Source organism: Drosophila busckii, chromosome 2R (assembly GCF_011750605.1).
Source record: "Drosophila busckii strain San Diego stock center, stock number 13000-0081.31 chromosome 2R, ASM1175060v1, whole genome shotgun sequence".
Classification (NCBI taxonomy): Eukaryota; Metazoa; Arthropoda; class Insecta; order Diptera; family Drosophilidae; genus Drosophila; species Drosophila busckii.
Genome location: NC_046605.1, coordinates 20,458,718 through 20,481,064, shown reverse-complemented (window position 1 = coordinate 20,481,064; position 22,347 = coordinate 20,458,718). Strand labels below are relative to the sequence as shown.

The following is a 22,347-nucleotide window of genomic DNA, read 5'->3' as shown; positions in this document are numbered from 1 at the left end:
GAAAACGAATAATTTTCTGGAAGAAATAAAAAACATTAAACATTAAAATATTTCCAAAAGGTAAGGACTATTGTATAAAGCTGAACCAGTCGAGGCTTGGTTTATGAAGTCATCAGTAGATTGAGCGTTCTTTAACCAAAATAACGCTAACACGTAAAGAGTTCCGATTTTTGCAGGAATAGACTAGACAGCTACCTCTGATGTCCAATTACAACCAAAGAAAGCAAGCGATTCAATTTGTATGTAGATTTTAGACTCTTGATTCAGCTCCAAAGATACTGTGAGTTGTGTTAAAAATTTTTTTAAAAGCAAGCTGCCATTATTTATATTTATAATACCATAATACCATAAAAGCAATTTATCAAGCTAAATTCAACCCAAAACCTGGACACTTGAACAACTCGAAATATCATTTCTGTAGATTAACCTTGGGGCTAAGGCAAGGGGCAGCTGGTGGTTTTTTAACAGCACTTGAGAATAATTCCTAGACGCTTGTCAGCCAGTCCACAGCACATCAGCTGCAAGTATGCAGGGCTAATGATAACAAACACACACGCACACTAGCACATACACTCGCACCCAAAGGGGGTGTTGCTTCAGGCTGGAGCACACTTTACTGCTGACTTGCACAAATATTTGGCAAATATTTCAGAAAATAAACCGTGACGATACAAATTACTTTGAAGCTATACAGAGAGAGAGAGGCAGAGGGATAAGAGTAAGATGTTTTGGGGGTGTGTGTTCAGTGGGCGTTTCTACGCCTTACAGCAGCTAAAACATTTTAAAGTTCATTCAACTGTTGGCACAAATTTTCAGTTTTCTGTTTTTTGGCTGGCGCCGCAGCTTGCAACAGCAATTGGTGGCGACAATAAAGTTGATGCGCCACGGCGCCAACCTCAAAAAAAGATTTGCCCAAAATGATTTATGTACTAGACATTGGCCTCATCTGTGGGCAATAGGGTGGGTCGATTTGATGGCCGAAATGAATTGAGAAAAATGGTTAAGCAAAATAACGGATTTTTTTCATTTTCCACGCAAATGGAAATAAAAATTATTCTTCGCATTTAATAGGCTTTATCCGATTTCAAATGCTTTGCTCTTTGCAACAGGAAAAAGAAACCGCGGGAAGACAAACTATATATATTCTTGATCAGCAAGATAAACTGAGTCGACCAGCTTAGAGACAATATGAGCTAGGATCGTTAACTTTGGTAAATGTGTACAAATGTTAGTACAGACAGCAAATCGCATTAAGGCGACAATTCTCCTCAGAATAATAGAAAAGGATTTACACTCACAATAAATTTTCTTCAAATTCTTTACACTCAAGCTTTATAATATCTCAGACCGATCTAATAAATACCTTTACAAATATTGAATTATTATTAACGCCGCACTGACTCACAACGTGTATTAAGAAGTAGGATGCGCCCAACTCTTGTTTTTTTAATTTGCAAGGACATAGCGTTTATATAAAACCAATAGATACTTTAAATCTTACTTAGATAACGATTTACTATACAATTTTGTCCATTTTTGTTCACTCATAAAATAGAACCACCCTAGTGGGCATCATAAGGTTAGTCTGTTTCAGTTTCATATACATATATGTATATATTTTGGGATTAAGTGCGTGACTGGCATCAATATCAATGGGATTGCAACACTTGTTAACTGCACATCAAGTTGCGCCCTTTAATTGCCAGCTTTAAATCGATTTCGTGTGCAATTCTCAACTGCCCACGGTTGTCACACATGGCCCCAGGACACAGCAACAGCAACAGTAAGAGCAACAGCAGCCAACTGCCAGCCAAGATTGTTATCACAATTTAAAGCAAACATTTGTTTTCAACAGGGCGGCTTTTAATTAAGATTGCGCTGAGCGATAAGCTGCACATAAAAATCGATCGCAAATCTAATTTTCGCTCAAGGGCAGTTCATACCGTAAGGGCAATTGTAAGCATCGATAAGCATATATTAACTAAATATTTTATAGTAGTAAGGAGAAATTTTAATATTTATAGTTGGTAAAGAAATTTAGCTGAGTGCTTTAAAATTTTATAAAATTTATAAGCTAATAATAAGTATTGCCTTAGTAAAATAGATCTGAAATTTACATTTGATGCTAGAAATTTGCAGAGTAATTCAAGTCGGTTGCCTTAAATGTAAAATTGAAGCACCAATTACAAAAACAGTTTAGCCTTTAATCAAGCTAGTTGACAAATTGAATCGTTAGCTTCACTACAAATGCCATTCATGGCAATAACAATAGAGAGTTACGCCGGTGGGCAAAATTATTCAATGCAGTGTCTTATCAGCCAGACAGTGCAGCAGCAAACAAACAAACAAACAAATGTATAAAGGTATATCATGTGGCAGGAGAGACCAGACCAGAGACCAGTGAATGTCCGCGGGACAAGAATTGATGCAGCCACACGCCCCAAAGGCCAATTGAATGCTTCGATTGAAATATCTGCTCTGCCCTTTCCCCCTTTCTGCTGTGGGAGCGCTAATTGCGAGTTGTGAAAGCATTGATTGTTTCCATAGCACGTTTTTAGGCGCCAAACTCGCTTTTGGGCATTCACTTATATTTCTGTGGACAGTATTAACTGAATGCTATTATTTAAATCAATGCCGCGCTGCTTTTTCAGGCACACATTTTGAGCCACACTCCCAGACACGTACACAGACACATACGAGGTGGAAATTTATGTGGCATGCCTAATTGTGGCCAGCTCACTTCAAAAGCGGCTTTGCTGTGCTGCTTACCACTCAGGTTTTTGCCTCTGATTCGCTGGATCTGTTCAGCATGGAATGCAATTATCCTGCTGCAAGTTATGCTAAGATAAATGGCCATAACAATTGGCCACACTTTCAAGAAGCGTTAAAAAATTACCAGTGAAATATACAATAATTTCTGATCAATTTATAAATATGCTAGTGACTAAGCTGCGGAGCAGGCTGCGGAATCAAGAACAAGCTGACGAAAAAGAAATTTAATACTTCAAAAATAATTAATTAAAATATTGAAGCTAAACACTCCCATTGAGGGACAATATAAAAAAGCTAACCTTTTAAAATAAATGATGAATAATTATTGAATTTTTTAACCTATTTCCAGCTCCGATGGAAACAAAAGGATTCCAGCAGCATCAGTTTTGATTTTGTAAGAGCAGCAAACAAGTTTAAAATACACAAATGTTTAAAAAATGTTTTACGATGCACGCTTTCTAAATATATAAAATAAATTGAAAACTTTAAAAAAAAAAACTCTTACTCGAGTTCAAATTTAAAACTCATATTTAATACAAAAGCCAGTTTTACCTTATGGCAGACATCTTTGGGTCAGTCAGTTACTAAAAATAAACTCCACACACACACACACACACACACACAGATACAAGCACGCATACACTGAAGACGCAGCGATCGACAGAATGTTGGCCAATTAAGCGAGCAGCAAACAACTTCACGCCACATGCCACACGAGGCGTCGTTTATCGGCAGAGAGCGATCTGATCAACATCAAGTCGATTGCATCGCCGCCGGTACCTGCTGCTGTCTGCCGCTGTCTCTATATCTATCTCTCGTTCCTCCCGTATCGTCTCTCTTTCCCTGGGCTGGGGTGTCTCTGCCTCTGTCTCTGTGCACAAAGGGGCATTGTAATGGCCAACGATTTGTCGCTGTTGCAGGACCTGCGCTACAAACAGCAACAACAATTACTGATCGACGACTCGATAAGCGATCGAGATCCCCCACACAGATAATGAGCTCTGGGCTTCGTGAAGCAAACGGCGACAGCAGCCACTTTTATGCTAATAAGATGACATTTGACTACCATGACGAAATAATAAAACGATCATGATTTCACAATATGACAGCCAGTTATTATATATATATATATATATATATATATATATATATATATGTACATACATTCAAGCTTAGCAAAGGATTTCTATAAAGAAACTCGAATTAAATGCATAGAATAAGCTTAAGTATAAGTAACTTTAAATGTTTCCAAACTGTGCATGAGGCAAACTTATCACTAATATAAAAGATTTATTCAAGTGACTTAAGTTAGTATAAACTATATCAAGTTTAGTTAGACTTTTTACATTATCTTATGTCTACTTACCTAAATAAAGGTAATTCTATTTAAGTTTTTATCTGGTTCGGTACAACTTTTCTTGTGACTCAGACTGTGACTGGACCATCCACTACGCTTTTGACATTTTTCATTATAATATAATTCGCTAGCCGCTGGCTTGATTGAAACCTAATTTCCTGGAATTTCACACCGCTCTGGACACACGCTTTATGCCTTATCTCAGTTATGCAAATTTAACAAATGTATCTTCACACGATCTCTGAGTTGGAAGTGGAGCGCTTGTTAACGACAGTAGCGGCACCTGCGGCTGTACGCTTGTTGAAAATGAATTTTAATTGTTGGAACAGCATCTGCACTGGTCGCTTAGTAGCACAATAACTTTTTTTTTTGTAACAAATTGGAAAACATACCGACCTACATATTTATATCAAACTGTTTGTAATTTTAACTAATGATAAGGTGAATTTCTTAGTAGACTAATATGTCTGAATCATAATGCGTTTTATTTAAAATACTATTATTATATTAAGATTCTCATAATCGATAATGATTCATTTCGAGCACATGTTAAAAACTCATAAGTAGTTATTATGAATTGATGTGAAAATTATTTTTCTCACAATTATTATTAGGGTCTAGGTTTTAAAATGAGAACTCATGACTCATTTGGTATACTTATTAGAAACCGGTGATTTATTTATTTATACAAAAATAGTAATCAATTTGTATGGTCCCGGTGATTTCATCTACCATTTTCAATGATACGGGGAATGGGGACGGTTGGGCGGTCGCTCAAAAAGGTTTGTACTATGATCCATTGAAGAAGGGACAGAAGAAGAAAAATTTCTCGAGAGCAAACTTTGCTTAAATTTTTGAGCATTGCGTATCGACCGCGCCGAACAAATGTAAGGGCCGATATTTCTCTGGGAATGCTTGCTAGACAAACTAATAGCCTTGCGAGACTCTCGATTTCCACGTGGACGTTCCTCAGAAGTCTGAGTCTGAAGCATGCTTTCCCTATAAGCGTCTTTATTTTTATTCTGACTTCTATGTGATTGCTCTGGAGAAGTCTGCTGCCTGATTTCCTTATGCGGGTCTATATATTTATTCTGACTTCTATGTGGTTGCTCGTGGGAAGTCTGCTGCCTGCTTTCCTTATGCGCGTCTTGATTTTTAGTCTGACTTCTATGTGGACGCTCCTGAGAAGACTGATGCCTCCGTTCATTATACGACGCCTGATTGTGATTTCCATGTGGACGATCCTGAGGAGTCTGATGCCTCCAATCATTATACGACGCCTGGTTGTGATTTCCATGTGGACGCTCCTGAGAAGTCTGATGCCTTCTCTCCTTATACGAGTGTTGCTTCTGCCCTTGAAACTGAGCTTGATGCTGTGCTTGACGATCTTTTGAGTGGATACGACAGCTACTTATGCGCTCAGCAGTTTCGTTAGCTCCACGATAGCGTTCTTGGTTTTGCTGCCAGTTAATATATGTTTCATTTGCACGCTCCCCACTCCGCTCATTGTTATATGCTGCAGCTTTATATTGATAATACTTAGCTGATTTTTGCATGCCATAGTTTTCACTCCTCATATGCGGCCTGTTCTGCTCAGCATTCCGCGCGGCATCTTGATGGATATGGGGAAACTCTTGAGCCGTATTTATATTACTCAGTGACTGCGTATAATTTTGACGCTCAATTGGATGGCCACGTGCAGCTGCAAAGGCTATAGAAAAAATTGTTTAGAAATCGTTTGCTTTAGCTTTCGCTTTGTTGGATACTCAACGCACCTTCCATGGCTAGCTCGGGTGACATGTTTAGCTTGGTAATCATGAAATAACATATCAAATAGCCGGTTCGATTAACTCCATGAGTGCAGTGAACACCAATTAATTTATCTGTGAAGTATATAGAACATTTGTATAAATTATTATTTTAGTGGACCCTTTGCTTTGGCTTAAATTTTTTTAGCAGCTATAAAGTTGTACAAGTGTCAGACCACGGCTTCCAAAAATGGTCATCCTACAGTAATGACATGTTCTGTCTTAAGGGACTCCACGGGGCTGCCATGTCAGCGTCTAAGAGAAAGCTTGTTGTTGCTGCTGCTGTTGGCAGCATGATGTCGCCACAAATTGCTACAAATTTAATTTCAAACACAGCCACAGGAATGCGCGCTCAGAGCGCCCACGCGCCCAGCCAAAATGGCAACAACAACAACAGCAACAAAACCGGCTATGAATGCAACTGTGCCAGAGACTGGCTCACAGCCAGTTAGTAGTGTGGTGTGGTGTGGGGATGGGGGGTTATGCAATTGGCATAAAAGCAGAAGCATCCGACCTGGGTTAAATCTAGAGAACAGCGCAGCCTGCCAATACGCAGAACATCGGCTATAAATTTGCACAAAACCAAAAAAAAAATAAACGAGCCATGTCAGCGGTCGAGCAATGCGGGGCATTCATACATACAAATGAATGAACATGCCGCATTTTGGGGCAAGGCGGTAAAAGGTACTGGGAGTCATTTTGTGGCTGGTATTGTTATTGGCATTGGTAATGGTTATTGGTATGTCATACTTCGCTTTCATTTAGAACGCGACAACATTCAACAAGCTGAGCGTACGAAACGAAGATGTTCGTATCCTTGTTGCACAATGGTAAATCCCACTGAGGCCGTCAAGTATTTATAGCGCAGCACACTCGTCAAAAACTTTTATGACCTGCAGACTTCCAGGCTTTGGTCTATTTGAACAGCTCAAAGTCTGCCCTGGAATTCCATACCAAAGTTTAGCTCATAAGCCTGTGGCGAAAGTTTCCCATGCAATCGCTGTCCCTGCAATCTCTTGACTATTCTCTATCTACTTATGATACACATCTAGAGGGCGTTGGCCTGCTTTAGTTAATTGCATACGCAAACAGTGTTTGTTATTTAATCTATTTTGCATACAGATGATGCATATCTGAATAGCATGTAGTAAAAAGAAAAGCGTTCCCACGGCACAACGCTTTGAGTGGGAAGCGTGGCAAGCATGTACAAAGCTATGGCACTTACCATTATCCGAATTGGCCTCCAGAAATTCGCTGACATGCTCGCAAAATCTGCAATAGACAAGACATTAGGCTTAGGCATGAGAAACTTGGCCTTATTTACTTTTCAGACATCCAACGTTGCGGCGTTCTATGGCCAGGTATCATTAGCTTCTGATGTTCCACATTTTGCTCTATAAAGACCTGCAACGATTACACAAACTTTAGGTTAAACTTAAACTTAAAACACATTTAAACAAAATTAAATTTGTTGTGCTCGCACCTGTCGATTGTAGTACCGATTGGTGTTGGTGAGATCAATTATGATGCCCAAATTGTTGACCGACTGCAGCAAGCTTGATGGCGCCAAACGACACGCCTCTTCCACATCCTCATTGACATACTGCAAGTAAAAGGGTAAACATAAAATAAAAGTTATTCAAAGCATATGCAAGACATGCGCAAATTGCTCAATTTCTGCAAGGGACCGAAGCCGCAAGCGCTGCAATAAATATGTACATATATATGTTTGCCACAAGGACCAAAGGCGCAGCATCTGTGTGTGGCGTTATTTAATTAAGCAAAGCCAAGATGAATGCCAGTGCGTTTCATTTGGGCATAGACAGACATTTGTATACTCTACACATTGATATGCTTAATGATTGAAACTTAAGCCGTATAAATTCAAACTGCTAAGAAGCATTATATATTGAAAGCAGCTTTAAATTGGAACTAATTAACGCTGACATAAGTTTCTATAGTGTATACCCCATGCTTTTTTGGAAGGGCACTACATTTTTATATTAATATGCAGACTGTGTGAGGTCCTGTGTATGGATGCTATTTTAATGCATAATTACACCACCGACTCACACACACACACACACACACACACACGTGGAAGCAAATGAGACCAACATGCTGCTGCCAAGCCGGTGGTCCAACGGCGGTGCGTTGTCATATTAATCATATTGCTCCTTTGAACCGGTTGTTGTTGTTTTGGCATTAGCATAACCTACTCACCTCACTCAGCGGCACTTTGAATGCAATAAAACGGGTCCCATGTATGCGCTCGCCGATGGGTCGGTAATTAAGCCATCTGCAAACATAATAAAGAGGAAACAAAACATTGAACGCAAATGATTCAAAATAATTCACACACACACACATCATATACGCACCTATCAGGTATCGGCTTGGGTTTGCTCATGTCCTTAGTAGTCTAAAGCTTTTCCAATTTGTACTTTGGTGTATAATTTAAAGAATAACTACAATTTATAAATATATTTGTTAACTTCTACCGCGTGTGTTGTTTCACACATACATATACATTTTTATAGCGCTGCCACTCTGCTAAAAAACTTCAACAGCTGACTAAAATATATTTACATATCGATATAGTATATATCGATTATGCCTGTTAATTAATTCTCTGTTATGTTGGTTGGCGATGTATCGATACATATTTGACGCACTATCGCTGGTAACAGCTGTTGGATCGACTTTTGGACTTTTGTAATTCTTGTGGCAGGTAAGATTGATTTAATAAAAAAAACTACAACTACAACTAGTTCTCAACAGTTTATAATTGTAAACAATATGTTTGCCAACAACACGCGTCAGCTAATGCGCAGCAGCTTTGTAAGTATTAGTACATACATACATATGAAAAGCACACGATCAGAGATCACTTGGCTTATTAAATAACCAATTTTTTTAACATTAAAAGTTGCAGCGTTGCAAAAGCACACTTGTTGTGGCGGAGCACAACAATGAGGCACTGAGTCCTATTACCTTAAACACCATAACGGCGGCAAAGAAGATCGGTGGTGACGTCACAGTGCTTGTAGCTGGCACTAAATGTGGTCCCGTAAGAAACTGTTGCTGCTTTTGCTGTTGTTGTCTTTTGCATAATCATTTGATTTTATTTCGACAGGCATCAGAAGCTGTGGCCAAGGTGGAGGGCGTTACTAAGGTCTTGGTGGCGGAGAATGCCGCTTTTAAGGGATTTACCGCTGAGTCTTTGACTCCGCTGGTGCTGGCCGCCCAATCGCAGTTTAAATTTACGCATATCCTTGCAGGTGCCTCGGCATTTGGCAAGAACGTGCTGCCACGTGTCGCTGCCAAGCTGGATGTGTCCCCCATTTCGGAGATTATCGATGTCAAGTCAGAAGACACGTTTGTGCGCACCATTTATGCCGGCAATGCCATACTGACGCTTAAGTCTAAGGATCCCGTTAAGGTGATCACTGTACGTGGTACCAACTTCCCACCTGCTGCTACTACCGGTGGAAGTGGTGCCGTAGAGCAAGCGCCCGCTGGCGATTATGCCAGCAGCTTGAGCGAATTTATCTCGCAGGAGCTTACCAAGTCGGATCGCCCGGAGCTGACAGGCGCCAAGGTGATAATATCTGGTGGACGCGGTCTTAAGTCGGGCGACAACTTCAAGCTGCTCTACGATCTGGCTGATAAATTTGGCGCTGCTGTGGGTGCCTCTCGTGCTGCCGTAGATGCTGGCTTCGTGCCCAATGATCTGCAGATTGGCCAAACCGGCAAAATCGTTGCACCCGAGCTGTACATAGCCGTCGGTATTTCAGGCGCCATTCAGCATTTGGCCGGCATGAAAGATTCCAAAACGATTGTGGCCATCAACAAGGATCCCGAGGCGCCCATTTTCCAAGTAGCCGATATCGGCATCGTTGCTGATCTGTTCAAGGCGGTGCCAGAGCTAACGGGCAAATTGTAATCCCTCAAACTGTGTGCATAAATATGTTTGGTTAAAATCAAACCTATGAATATAAATTGTTGCATTTATTTGGATTTAAAGTTTAATGATGTCTCTACTATTGCAAACGACGTGCATTCACGCTCATGTTTGCCTTATTCTGTAATAAACGAAGATTTACTGTACAAATAATAATTTAGCTAAATTAACAATATCTCATTATTTACTGCACAAATTCAAATCATTGGAGGAAGACTGCGACAGTCAAGTAGTAGATCTTACATTAGGGACGCATAACTAAAGATTAAATAATCTATGAGCGCCATCTTTAGCACAATCTCTTGCTCTCTCAAATATACATATGGGATAATTAAAAAACTTTCTATTTATTATTTTAGCTGTTAAATTTTCCAGAATTACAATATGTAATCTATAAAAGGTAATTCATTTCCATTGTTGGACACTTTTAATTTTTGATTACTGCGACGTGCTCAGAGTCGTTTTCTATTTGGCTGATAAGCGCCTTAAGTAGACCTCAGCAACTTGTAAATGCGGTACATGTAAAAAATGTTAAAATAATTAAATAATATATCACAATTTAAAATACAAATAATTAAGCATCGTTCTGAAAATTGACCCAACGTACGGTTATTAAATATTTTTAATCTGAAACAAAGCGTTGCTAAAAACCCAGCAACATTGAATGTTAAACCAAGACGTAGGGTATATACTAGATGAGCGCCCTCATTTGTGTAGGAAAGTTAGTTTGTTTCATTCACTTGTTGACGACGAACGTGTGACGCGTTGAAATAGTTGCAAGCTGGAAAAGTAATAAATAAATAAAAATACAGAATGTTAACGACGCCAATGCACAAAAAGCGACGTGTATGCGTTATAGGAGGTATTAATACCTGTTTTAAAACTATAAAATGCTTGAATATTAACATTGTAAACATCTTAGCCGGCACCGCTGGACTCTGCGCCTTGAAGAACTCGTTGCAGCAAGGGTTTGAGGCAGTCGCCTATGAACGTGGCACAGAGATCGGTGGCACTTGGGTGTTTTCTGAGGAAATGCCCAAAAGTGAGTACGATGAGGTGCATAGCAGCATGTACAAGGGCTTACGGTAGGGTTTGAGAAATACACCAACTAAATGGATTTTAAATAAATTTTGTGTTAATATAACAGCACAAATTTGCCGAAGGAAGTGATGGGCTATCCCGACTTTCCCTATGACAGTGCGATAGAGGAATCTTTTATTAACGCCGAGCAGGTTCTGGAATTTCTACGCGCGTACGCTGATCACTTTAAGCTACATTCGCATATCAAACTGCAGCATGAGGTCATCAGAGTGCGTCCTCGATTAAATGATTGGGAGGTAAACACTGACGAATATACATATGTACAAATGTAGTATATATATACATATGTACTTATTGATTAACAATGTCGTTTGTTACGCGTTGTTATTGTTTACATAGTTGCAACTCGTAACTTATTCTGCGTCTTTGTAATTAGGTTTATATTTGGGATCACAATGCCAACACCTGTGAGCCGTATTATTTTGACTTTGTCTATGTGTGCAACGGCCATTACACGGAACCGGATATCCCTGATATTGAGGGCATGCAAATATACGAAGGCCAGCAGTTGCACAGTCATCTCTATCGCAAGCCGGATAACTTTAAAGGTTTGTAAATAACAAGCTAAAATATAAGTAGTATGCAAATAATTGTAAATACGCGTAATGCAAATAGTTAAGTAAGGTCTTATCAAGACATACTCGAGACAATTGTTATGCCGGGTATTACGAGCAGTGATAGCAGCTAAGTGGGCCAGCCTGTCGACAGTCTGATGCCCTCATACACACACATACGTATTTATATACATGTATGTATGTACGTATGTACATTGTTATAATCAGTTACAGTTCATAATAACAAATCTTGAGCATACATTACAAATTATTCTCTACTTTTGTTGTATCTCAACAGATAAAAACGTTTTGGTCTTAGGCGCCGGTCCCAGTGGCATGGATATTGCAAATCATATACGGACTGTTGCCAACCACGTGTATCTTAGTCATCATTTGAAAACCGCACCGAACACAACCTTTATGGGAAATGTTACCCAAAAGCCGGACGTCGAGCGTTTCACCAAGGATGGTGCCATTTTTAAGGATGGCAGCAGCGAAACCTTCGAGCATGTCGTCTATTGCACGGGCTATGTTTATACGTTTCCGTGCTTGAGCACAGATGTGGGCATCCAGGTTATCGATAACTTTGTGCAGCCTCTGTGGAAGCACTGCGTCAACATCAACAACCCCACAATGGCGTTTATTGGACTTCCCTTCCATGTGCTGCCCACGCATACGTTTGATCTGCAAGTGCGTTTTACGCTCAAGTACTATTCGGGTGAACTGGAGCTGCCCACAAGGGAAGAAATGATAGCTGAGCTGGAGGAGGAGCAAGGCGAACGCTGGAACTGCGGCTTTTACAATCGCAAGAAGGCTCACCAAATGGCCGAGCGCCAGGTAGGCCATGAGCTATATAATTATACTATAAAAATACAAGATTTTTATATTTTTAGTTTGAGTACTACAATCAATTGGCAACTACATCGGGTATTGAGCGTATTAAGCCTGTTATGTTGAATATTATGAAGGAATGTAAGCAGAAATATATTTATAATCTGGATACATATCGCCAGCAGTGCTTTAAAATTATAGACGATGAACATTTTACGAACACGAAACTCTAATATTAATTCCAACTTATTGTATATCTCATATGTATGTAAGCTTACACTTCTTTAAAGTTAAATTTATGTAATATACTGATTTGTTATGCTTAAAATTAGTGAAGTACAAATTGTATGGAACATTCTGGCCTTCAGACAGGTTTACTTTTGAATAAAAAAATGTTGTACATGCATTAAATATTTACAATTATTATTCTGTTCTAAAGGACTGCTACTGAATCTGTATCAACGGTCTTTTTTTCAAAAAGGACTACATGATCTTAGAACTTAATTGTCGTCTAAATACAATTTTATGAAGCAATTCAGTTAATATGAATCAAAAAAAACCAAACAATGTGATCCAAAATCTGTGGAATAATTACTTATGCTTCGTTTGCTCTAGTTGACAAGTTAGCCTACATCAAATTTGTTTTTGTATAAATATTTGTAACGTGTAGAATCCAAGGACTGTAACTATTATAAGTTTTAAAATAAAAATATACATTTCTAAGTAATAATTTATTCTCAATTTTTATTTAAAAAATAATGAGTAATACTTTTGCTTGATTTTTTTAGTTAAATAACATTTTTTTTATTTTTTTTAATGTTTTAATAAAAATTATTTATTAAATTATACTTTATATTTATTTCAAACCGATGGGATATATAACTTACGAATTATTCGGAAACGAGCTATAGCCCGTTAGCTGTTTTGTGTGTTTGTGAGTGCGTGCGTGTGTTTGCTGCAATGCCCCCCAAAGTGTATATAAAAGTTGGTTGCGCCCAACTTTAATGCGTCCACTTGTTTGGTTTGCAATCTCTAAGCAGAAGTGACAAACTTTCTGAAAACTGAAACTGAAACGAAAATTCTCAGAATTGAACCTATTACACACTGACCTGCAGACTACCTCGAAATCATTTTCATGTTTAATTGATCTAATCGTTTAGAGGCCATGGCTTTTCTTTTCTTTTTTTTTACTAAAGAAAAAAATGGCCACCAGTCGATTAGGTCGGGCCCCTTCACGCGAGAATACGTGAAACTTGTGGGACACTTTTTTCAAATGTGAAACTAATTATACTACTAAACTTAATCTAAACTAAACTTAATCTTCTAATAAATTTAATCAATCCTAGTGTGAACACCTGTTAACTCAAAAAAAAAGTTGTGCTGACTCAATCATGCAAACTGATAGGGAAATGGGCACATCACAAGTCAAGTTAGTTATGAATCACGTTGCTTTAGAGTTCCATGACCGTTTATAGTAACCTATCTAAGCCTGGAAATCATCCAAAATAATACAATTCGAGAATGTACGCTTCATATTATACCCAAAAATCTCCATTAAATAGAAAAAATGTAAAATGATTCGGAATTTAAGACAGATTTGCCTCCTATTGCTTTATTCCAAAACTTTAATCTTACCTTCAAAATGGATAAGGCCACAGTGATTCGGTAGAAGATTAAAAGCTAGGACTCTGTTCGTAAATATAATATTTCATAAATTCATGATATGATTGTGATTATGATTTAATTTTATTATAATTTTTTTTTTTTTATTTGATTATTATTATTATGAAGTATGCTTGAGCGTATGAATTAGAGGTTAGAGAGCGGCGGCATTAAAGCGAGACTACTAAATCAGATTTTTACGAAACTTAAATATTGAGACCTAAGTTTCTCAAATAAATATATGTACCCTGAGAATAAAAAAATGGCAGCTGTTATTCCAAACAATTGATAATATTTTAGCCCCATTAAATTAAACAATGTTATAACTTATAACTACAGAACGGAAATTTTTCAGAATCTTCAATTCTTCTTTTAACATTTCTGACTTCCTATGAGATTCAGCGAGCAATTACCATTGGCCATACAAGTGTTTGCAAAAATTACAATACTGATATAGCACTTTTGAAGACTTTGAAGATTGTGGATAGGAAAAAAAAGATATTAATAATAATAATAATTGTTTATATGTATATTAGACCTCAGACCTTCCATATCAGTTATTTGCAAATATTCCAAGCTTTCAGCATTTTCATATATGTATCCCAGATCTGGCAACACTGATGTTGTTCTTCCTTTTAATTAAAGCCATAGTCATGTAAGTTTAAATTGACGACATCCATATAATGCGGATAAGCCTCTTAATTTCAAAGCTTACATTTTAAACATTTAATAACTTACCGTTATTATTATCATAAAAATTCAAATCATAAATTCAAACCAATCAGAGCGTAACCTTGTCTCAAATACAAATAAATATAAGACTCCTGCCACTCTTCTACTCTACTGTTTTCTAGTATATTTATATGTAAATATAAGCACGCACACACTTACACATTCTAATAGTTTATAAGCACTTGTCTATTCTAAATTATTACATAATGTTTATATTAAATGCTAATTACTACTTTTTTGCTTTAGCACAGTTGCTGTTTGTATTGCACACTTCATCTTCATCGCCCTCCTCCTTACGCTTGCCAGGATTGCTATTGTTATTATTGTTGTTCGTCTGTCCATCGACGCTCTCCAGCTCACCACGCAGCGTTATTTTTTGAAAATCACAATCAATTATGCGTTTGCGTTTACGCAGAGGCCGCGAGCACTCGGCGGCCGCAGCAGCAGCGCTGCTATTAGCAACGCTCCCACTCCCACTCCCACTCCCACTCCCACATCCACCCCCACTTGCACTCCCACTCGCAGTAGCTCTCGACTGCAGTCGCGTTATCTTCAGCTTGGGCAGCTTTTCGCCGAGTGCGCTGCTGCTGTTCTCCGCCTGGACTATGCAGTGAGTGGGTGTAATTGAGGGCGACGTCGACGTGGTTGTTTCCTCTACTGTTGCTGGCGAAGTTGCTGGCGAGGATGTGGCTGTTGTAGTGGTTGCTGCATCGTTGTTGTCTGTTGTTGTCTTTGGTATATGTTTCAGTTCGGGCAGCTCTTGCTCTCTTGGGAGCTGCTGCTCCGACTGCAGCTCTTCCTCTACAGCCAGTTGCTCTGCGTCATCCTCTTGCTCTTCGTCCTGCTCTGATCTGGCCTTGCTGCAGTCCAGCGGCTGTGGCTGCTCCTCCGTTGCAGGCTTCTTGCGCTCCTCGGGCGTCAAGTACGCCTTGTAGAAATCCATCACGGGCAGCGGTATGGGTATGGGTATGGGCAATGGTATGATTACGGGATACGGCACCATGACGGTGACTGGCGGTATGCCCAGCGCGTTGTGTAGCTCGTGCATGGGCGCCGGTGTGGGCGGCGGCAGCCCGGGAAAACGTGCGCCAAATCCGCGTGGCAGCAGACCAGGAGGCGGTGGCAGAAAAGGATGAGGCGCTGGGCGCGCACCAAATGGATGTGGGCCCAGTGCGCCATTTGGAGGCGTGGCAAAGTAGTTGGGCGGGTGGCAAAGCTGTGGTGGCTGCGGTGGCAGCTGAGGAGGTTGCGCTGACGCCGGCGCTGGCGGCTCCGGCATAGGCGACAAAGGCGGCAGCGGCACGCTGGAGCCGGCAAAGTCAACGCCAAGCGGTGGAGCCGACTGATGCTGCTGCTGCTGCTGCTGATGATGATGATGTTGTTGTTGCTTATGGAGTAAACTGGCGACAGTTTCGCTGCCCAGGGCGCCACCACGATGCGAACGTTTGCGGCGACCTGGCTTAAGTGCATTGTGGGCGTGGCGCGGTGGGAGCGTGGTCGGCGCTGCTGTCTTCTGGGCCAGCAGCTTCGATGCGGGCGCCACTGAGATCAAAGGTTTACTAGGCAGGTGGGGCGGTGTGGCGCAGGGCGAGCTGCGCTTGGAGGCATTGGCCGGCCCCGGAGATACGGATATGGTTGAAGCCGGCGAGGCCGAACGACTGCGACAATTGCGCAGCCAGAGCTCTGGAGTTATTAGGCCCGCCGCATCGGCGCTGGGCTGATCTCGCAGATGTGGGTTCATGTCCAGATGTGCCTGCGTCTCGTTGCAGAAAATCTGCATCTTGTACTGGTTGAGACACTTTTCCGAGCAGAACTGCAGCTGCGATGCGCCATCCTGGAAGTCAACGTAGCTGACTGCATGCCGCACATGCTTACACCAGTCGCAGGTTTTGGCCTTCTTGAAGGAGGCACGACGACTCTGCGTAAAGCACGACTCGGAGCAATAGCGCGGTCCATCCGTACTGGTCAAATAGTCCGGCGCATTCTCGGCAATCGCACGATGGCACCAGCAGCAGCTGTTCAGGTCTGCGGAAGCAAAAAATAACAGAAATTTAAGTAAATACGCCCACTAGGAAACACCTCATAAGTAGATGGGTATAGCTGCTAATTTATTAGTTGTTTATAATTCAAAAACTAAATTCTTGGGTAATATGAACCCAAAATAAAGAAACTAACAACTTCTAAATCATTTTTGTTTTTTTTGCTTGAGGAACCTACTTATAAGCCAATATCCTAGGATTCAGAAAAGACAAGCACTTTAAAGAGAGAGCATGAAGATTAAGCTTTCACTCTTATTGATCCATTTGGGTTTATATTGGCAATTTGACGAGTATTAGTGGCAACAAAACTTCAAAATCTCAATTTATTTATCTAATTTCTGACTGCAAAGAAAAAATAATACAGTGCGCCCACTTGATAACTTTTGTACTGAGATTCCAAACATAAAGAAAGCAAATTAATATATATACGAAATATATAATAATGTAATGTAATAATAATTCATGTTTTTAATAAAGGTAAAGTTCAAATAGCATCTAGTTCTAGCATGAAGTTCCGGATTTATTTGAGTCAATCAACTTTTTAGATTTTTTATTTCAGATTTATTTATTACAATTCGATAATTGTTATTTAGAAAGGTGACATTTCCAATTACCATTACAAAATAATAATTAAAGATCCACAGCCGTATATAAAGTTCCTTATGTAAGTTAATACAATTCACAAATTTGCTCTCTCACCCTTTTCCTAATTAGATACGAACTGTGAGAGCAGCAGCATGCCCGAGGATAAACTACACATTCAATGCCAATATTTCAATGCCTCAATAATCAAACTATCGCTAGTGCATGGCAACCCGTTTGCCATTAAAACAATAAAGCTGCTGTGGTCCAACCACACACACACCCACACCCACACCCAAACACGTGAGGAACACTTAGTTCTCAAAAATGTGTAAACCATATTTGCCTTTTAATGAATCTGTTATTCGAGAATCCAACAGCAGCAGCATCAGCAGCCAAAAGAGTCTGCCAAAATTCAGTTTGACTGCCAAAGTTAGCAAAGTTTCGAACCTGTCAGTGAACAAAATTCGCATAATGACTGCTCGGTGTGGGGGCGATGGATGGTGGGTGGCAGCTGTAGCTGTTGCTGTTGCTGTTGTTAGCCAAAAGTTAAACCTATCAGATTGCAAGTCGAAGCAAAAGCAGAACAAAGAGTTCTGCAGCATGCAAGCTCTAAACAAATTATAAACAAATTACCATATTGTAAGCATAGCTTTAAATGCATATCGATAGTATCGATTATTTGATTCGGACCTATAATCTGGAATCCTAAAGCTAGACTCACCTATTTTCTCATCCGTTGCCAGTGATGTTGCTGCGGTTATTGTTGTCGCTGCTGCTGGTGTGGCTGTTGACTTGCCAATGGAGTGTGGACTCTTGGAGTCATCTTCTCTAGAGCTGCGTGTATCGTGATCCGAGGGTGTGGTTATATTGCTGTGACAGTTGGATTTGCGATGGCTTCCAAGCCCATTGTTATTGTTGCTACTGCTGCTATTGTTGTTGTTGTGATAAGAGGTTAAAAAGCTGCGTGTGCTGCGCAGACTGACACGCTGCTGTTGCTGCTGTTGAGTTGCCGCCGCGGCGGCTGCAGCACTCTGCAACAAACGCGATGTTTTTGCCGTAAGATCCAGTCGATCCACATCAACTCCATCAAAGCCATACCAGCCCAGCAGCTCGTTCATTGTATGTTGTGCGAATTCCTGCAACATGTAGAAAATTAATTTTTAAAATTTATAAAACAAATAGTTGCTCTTCGACGATTATTGAATTAATATGTCAGTATTCAATAATATTTGCTCTTAGCTACGCTTCTAACGATTAATATTAATATAACTTAGTTTTTAAATTGATGAACAAAGACTATGGAAAATAAAGTTCATGTTTCAAGCTAAATAAATGTTGTAGGATGAAATGAATGTAAATGGAAATTGGAATGGATTAAATATTAAATATTCATTAAAGCAAAATATTTCATGGGCATTTTGACCGCAAGCATTTGCTTCTATTTTGGTTTTTAATGAATCGATTCGTGTATTAATCTCCAAGTGTAAATAATAACTTTGATAAAACCTGTGCCACGCTCTTTCTCTCACACACTCGCATGCATACACATACACTCTCACACACACACGCGCACACAACCGCACACACATAGACCATAAGCATATCACTTAGCACAATACTCTACCCCCAAAAATTCAACTTTCATTATGTGGTGGGGGGGTTTTTGTTTGGTGGTTATAAGCAACGAGGCCTTGCATAATCCTTCACTTGTTGTTGTAGTTTGTGCTGCTTCTTCTTCTTCTTTTTGCAATGGGATCTGCCTTCAGCAGTTGCATGCCCCATTCTCATGCTCAACCCCCCACCCCCCCCCCCCCCCAACTCAGATGGCCGGTGCCCTGACATTGGATAAATGCAACACTTGAGGCAAACATGTTCATGCTTTATTGCGTCAGAGTGATTGTGTATGTTCGGGTGTGTGTGTGTGTATTGTGTTGTATCTGTGTACCTTTATACAACATATACATTTTTAATTTTAAGTCAAGCTCAAACTTAAAATCAACCACGGTCAGGGGCCAGATGCAAGTCGCAAGAAATATCTTTTGAAGTTTTGTTTTCGTTTTTCATTTCCGTATGAAACAATTTTATATAAAATCATGTGTCCTTATATACACTTGAATAAATCTCTTGACAAAAAAGAAATTAATAAAAATATAGCTTTTATAATATAATGAATTACACTGTAAACTTGCGCGCAGAAAACTTAGAACAGCTTAAGCTTAAAAACTAAAAAAAAATAAACCCAAAATGTCTTAAGCAATCTCTCAAGCCGACTTTTAATTTAGTTTGTCTTTAAAAGAGGAATTAGTGTCCCCTAAAATCAGCTCAAAGCTGGCTTCCCAGTATAAGATATTTTTGATCATACAGACGGACGAGCATGACTCAAGCAACTCAAAGTTTTTAGGGTCGAAGGGCCTTCTATACACATTAACACATAAACTAAGAAATAACATTTCCCTTTTTTAATAAAATAGATAAAATCACTAATTTTTCATAAAATAAATTGTAATTGTAATGAATTCTTATTTGTACTTCTTACTATACTTTTTCAGATCTATTCAAATTTTGCATTTGAAAGTTAAAGCGAAGCTGCAAAGTCATGAAGTTAATAAAAAGTAATCGAATATTATTTAAACAGATCTCAAATTACTTTTTCAACTAAGTGGAGACAAGGGTAATTTTAAAGTGGGCGCCACCTAACATTTAAAATACAAACCTTGACTAGGGTATCTGCAAGCAAAACACCGCTGCACCACAAATCACATAACACACAAAACAGAGCTACTGGGCGTTGGGGGTTTTTCACAGCCGTTTCGCTGTAATGCGTCAGCAGCGGACGCCGGCCGATGCGTCGGCAAGCGATACGGTTGTATGTGCTGCGCGTCAGCACGTGCACCCCCGCTGTCTTATATTAAAATTTGAAATGTGAAATAATTCTTAAGTCATTACCGATCGTTTTGGAAAACTTGCACTCAATCGTCGAAAAACCATGACTAGGGCCATTTTGTATTTATTTCCAGATTTTAATTAGATTTTTTTACTGGACTATATAATTGTTTTTTTCGTTGCGGGTGGGGACAGGGGGGGGAAGGAAAATAAAAAAAATAAATAAAATAAAAGCGTTAGTGTCCTGGGATAAGGAGCATCTACAATACTCAAATTTGGTTCTCTGCTTAGCTCCCCCCGTAATAGGGCCAAAAATAAAGTCCCCACCGCGCCTTCCTAGCTCTTTAATAGTTGCTGAGGAACACGCACTATACAGACGGACGGACACAGACGGACATGGCTAATAAAATCTGACTCAAGCTCGTCCCGTAGCTGATCAGAGAATAATATAGTACTTATGGGGTTGCCCGCCTCTTACTCCCTTGTTACCAAAATAACATTTTGAAGCAAAATCTTCATAAACCTCCTTGCCTAAGTTGCCTTGATATCAAGAAGTTATGTGGTCATTAACGAATGTTTTGTTCGTGTCTACTGTAGCATATTAAGTAATCTTATTCATGCATTATTGCGATGTGAGTGAGGTGGAAATTTCTCAAGGCATTGCAAATTGGCTGTCTTGCATAATAGAATAACATATAGGTTCTAAGAATACAGTAGAAGAAAGAAGAAGAAATATTCCCAGTTACAACAGAAATTCAAATCACTCCACTTCACAATCCTCGCTACCACACCAACAAGTCTGACCAGACAAGAACCTAAGACACCTACTGCAGTTCCTCAATAATATTTTAATAATGCTCATGACTGAATCAAAATAAAAACAAAATATAATGATGAATTTTATGTTTTATGTATAACAAAATTATCCCAAGAAAGATAGAATCTCCTTAAAGTTATTATTCCGATCGTTTGAAACTTGTCACAATCGGTCGAAAAACATGACTTATAGGGGTTCAATTTGTGATTTTTCATGATTTTTTAAAAGATTTTTAACTGAGCTTATTTGGTTTTTTTTTCGATTGGCGGGGGAGGGGGGAGGAAATAAAAAAAAATAAAATAAAAAGCGTAGGTCCCTGGATATTATGAGCATCTACTATACATAAATTTGGTTGCTCTAGGCTCCTATAGAGTTGCTTGAGGAACAATAACGCACTCATACAGTACGGTGAGCGGACGTGTAAAAGACCGACAAATGGCTATAATCGACTTTGTTCAGCTCGTCTGAGGCTGATCAAGATCATATATAACTTTATGGGTCTGCCACACGGGCCCTCCCTTCTCTCTGTTACAATACATTGAGCGAACTCATAAATACCCCTCTTGCCTAGTTTGCCTAGATATTCAAAGATTAGGCCAACGGAATTGTTTTGTTCGATGTCACATGTATGCCATATAAGTAACTTATTCAATGCATTATTGCGATGAGGTGGGTGGATTTCTTCAAAGGCATTTGCAGTTGGCTGTCTTGCATATAGGAAAACATATAGGGCTTAGAATACAGTAGAAGAAGAAGAAGAATATCAGTACAAAACAGAAATTCCAGTCACCCACTATCACAATCTCTCGCTACCACCCACCAGTCTGACAGACAGAACCTAGACACCCTGCAAGTTCCTGCAATAATATTTAATATGCATGACTGACCCAGAAAATAAAAAACAAATATAAATTGTTTGAAAAAAATGGCTAAATTTGTTTGTGCTTTGCAACAAATTGTTTTTTGTTTGATAGTTTTGTAAAACTTGCAACAATCGGCTCGAAAACATGACTAGGTGGTAGGTCAATTTGTGATTAGTTTCAGATTTTTAAAGATTTTTTACTGCTGCCTTATATATTGTTTTTTTTCGATTTGCCGGGGAGGGGGGAGGATGAATTTAAAAAAAAAATGAAAATATAAAAGCGTAGTGTCCGAATATATGGTAGCACCCTAACATACCCCACAAATTTGGTTGCTTCTAACCTATTTTATAGATAAATCTAATTTTTCATAAATAAATTG

General features: G+C 39.3%; 4 protein-coding genes across 4 annotated transcripts; 2 read left to right on the top strand and 2 right to left on the bottom strand.

Annotated features, from left to right (window-relative positions):
• Window positions 1-4,760: 4,760 nt before the first annotated feature.
• Window positions 4,761-8,456, bottom strand: LOC108595411. The gene is made up of 7 exons (XM_017980639.1): window positions 8,319-8,456; window positions 8,161-8,236; window positions 7,421-7,540; window positions 7,262-7,341; window positions 7,163-7,209; window positions 5,905-6,012; window positions 4,761-5,840 (listed from the first exon to the last, which is right to left on the bottom strand). The coding sequence occupies exons 1-7, from the start codon at window positions 8,345-8,347 to the stop codon at window positions 4,867-4,869; spliced, it is 1,434 nt and encodes a 477-aa protein (XP_017836128.1). The 5' UTR covers window positions 8,348-8,456; the 3' UTR covers window positions 4,761-4,866.
• Window positions 8,457-8,594: 138 nt separating this feature from the next.
• On the top strand, window positions 8,595-10,072 carry LOC108595406 (electron transfer flavoprotein subunit alpha, mitochondrial). The gene is made up of 4 exons (XM_017980631.1): window positions 8,595-8,668; window positions 8,719-8,778; window positions 8,867-9,007; window positions 9,074-10,072. Exons 2-4 carry the CDS (start codon window positions 8,737-8,739, stop codon window positions 9,881-9,883), a joined length of 993 nt encoding a protein of 330 aa, XP_017836120.1. The 5' UTR covers window positions 8,595-8,668; window positions 8,719-8,736; the 3' UTR covers window positions 9,884-10,072.
• Window positions 10,073-10,642: 570 nt separating this feature from the next.
• LOC108595148 (flavin-containing monooxygenase FMO GS-OX-like 1) lies at window positions 10,643-12,811 on the top strand. The gene is made up of 6 exons (XM_017980314.1): window positions 10,643-10,763; window positions 10,824-10,986; window positions 11,049-11,238; window positions 11,379-11,550; window positions 11,855-12,393; window positions 12,450-12,811. The coding sequence occupies exons 1-6, from the start codon at window positions 10,715-10,717 to the stop codon at window positions 12,618-12,620; spliced, it is 1,284 nt and encodes a 427-aa protein (XP_017835803.1). The 5' UTR covers window positions 10,643-10,714; the 3' UTR covers window positions 12,621-12,811.
• Window positions 12,812-14,882: 2,071 nt separating this feature from the next.
• Window positions 14,883-18,550, bottom strand: LOC108597402 (sine oculis-binding protein homolog). Its single transcript, XM_033295035.1, has 2 exons — window positions 18,127-18,550; window positions 14,883-16,806 (listed from the first exon to the last, which is right to left on the bottom strand). Exons 1-2 carry the CDS (start codon window positions 18,548-18,550, stop codon window positions 15,011-15,013), a joined length of 2,220 nt encoding a protein of 739 aa, XP_033150926.1. The 3' UTR covers window positions 14,883-15,010.
• Between the last annotated feature and the right edge of the window lie 3,797 nt (window positions 18,551-22,347).

Bases quoted from the DNA above. Each gene is read 5' to 3' on its own strand.
- LOC108595411 (XM_017980639.1), bottom strand. From the start codon at position 8,347: ATGAGCAAACCCAAGCCGATACCTGATAG. The intron at 6,013-7,162 runs GTAAGTGCCATA...TATACTTCACAG, and splicing joins GGAGGCCAATTCGGATAATG to ATAAATTAATTGGTGTTCAC. The intron at 5,841-5,904 runs GTGCGTTGAGTA...TTTTTTCTATAG, and splicing joins ACCCGAGCTAGCCATGGAAG to CCTTTGCAGCTGCACGTGGC.
- LOC108595406 (XM_017980631.1), top strand. From the start codon at position 8,737: ATGTTTGCCAACAACACGCGTCAGCTAATGCGCAGCAGCTTT. The intron at 8,779-8,866 runs GTAAGTATTAGT...TAACATTAAAAG, and splicing joins AGCTAATGCGCAGCAGCTTT to TTGCAGCGTTGCAAAAGCAC. The intron at 9,008-9,073 runs GTAAGAAACTGT...TTATTTCGACAG, and splicing joins CTGGCACTAAATGTGGTCCC to GCATCAGAAGCTGTGGCCAA.
- LOC108595148 (XM_017980314.1), top strand. From the start codon at position 10,715: ATGTTAACGACGCCAATGCACAAAAAGCGACGTGTATGCGTTATAGGA. The intron at 10,987-11,048 runs GTAGGGTTTGAG...TTAATATAACAG, and splicing joins AGCATGTACAAGGGCTTACG to CACAAATTTGCCGAAGGAAG. The intron at 11,239-11,378 runs GTAAACACTGAC...CTTTGTAATTAG, and splicing joins CTCGATTAAATGATTGGGAG to GTTTATATTTGGGATCACAA.
- LOC108597402 (XM_033295035.1), bottom strand. From the start codon at position 18,550: ATGTTGCAGGAATTCGCACAACATACAATGAACGAGCTGCTGGGCTGG. The intron at 16,807-18,126 runs GTGAGTCTAGCT...TTGCTTCCGCAG, and splicing joins GGCAACGGATGAGAAAATAG to ACCTGAACAGCTGCTGCTGG.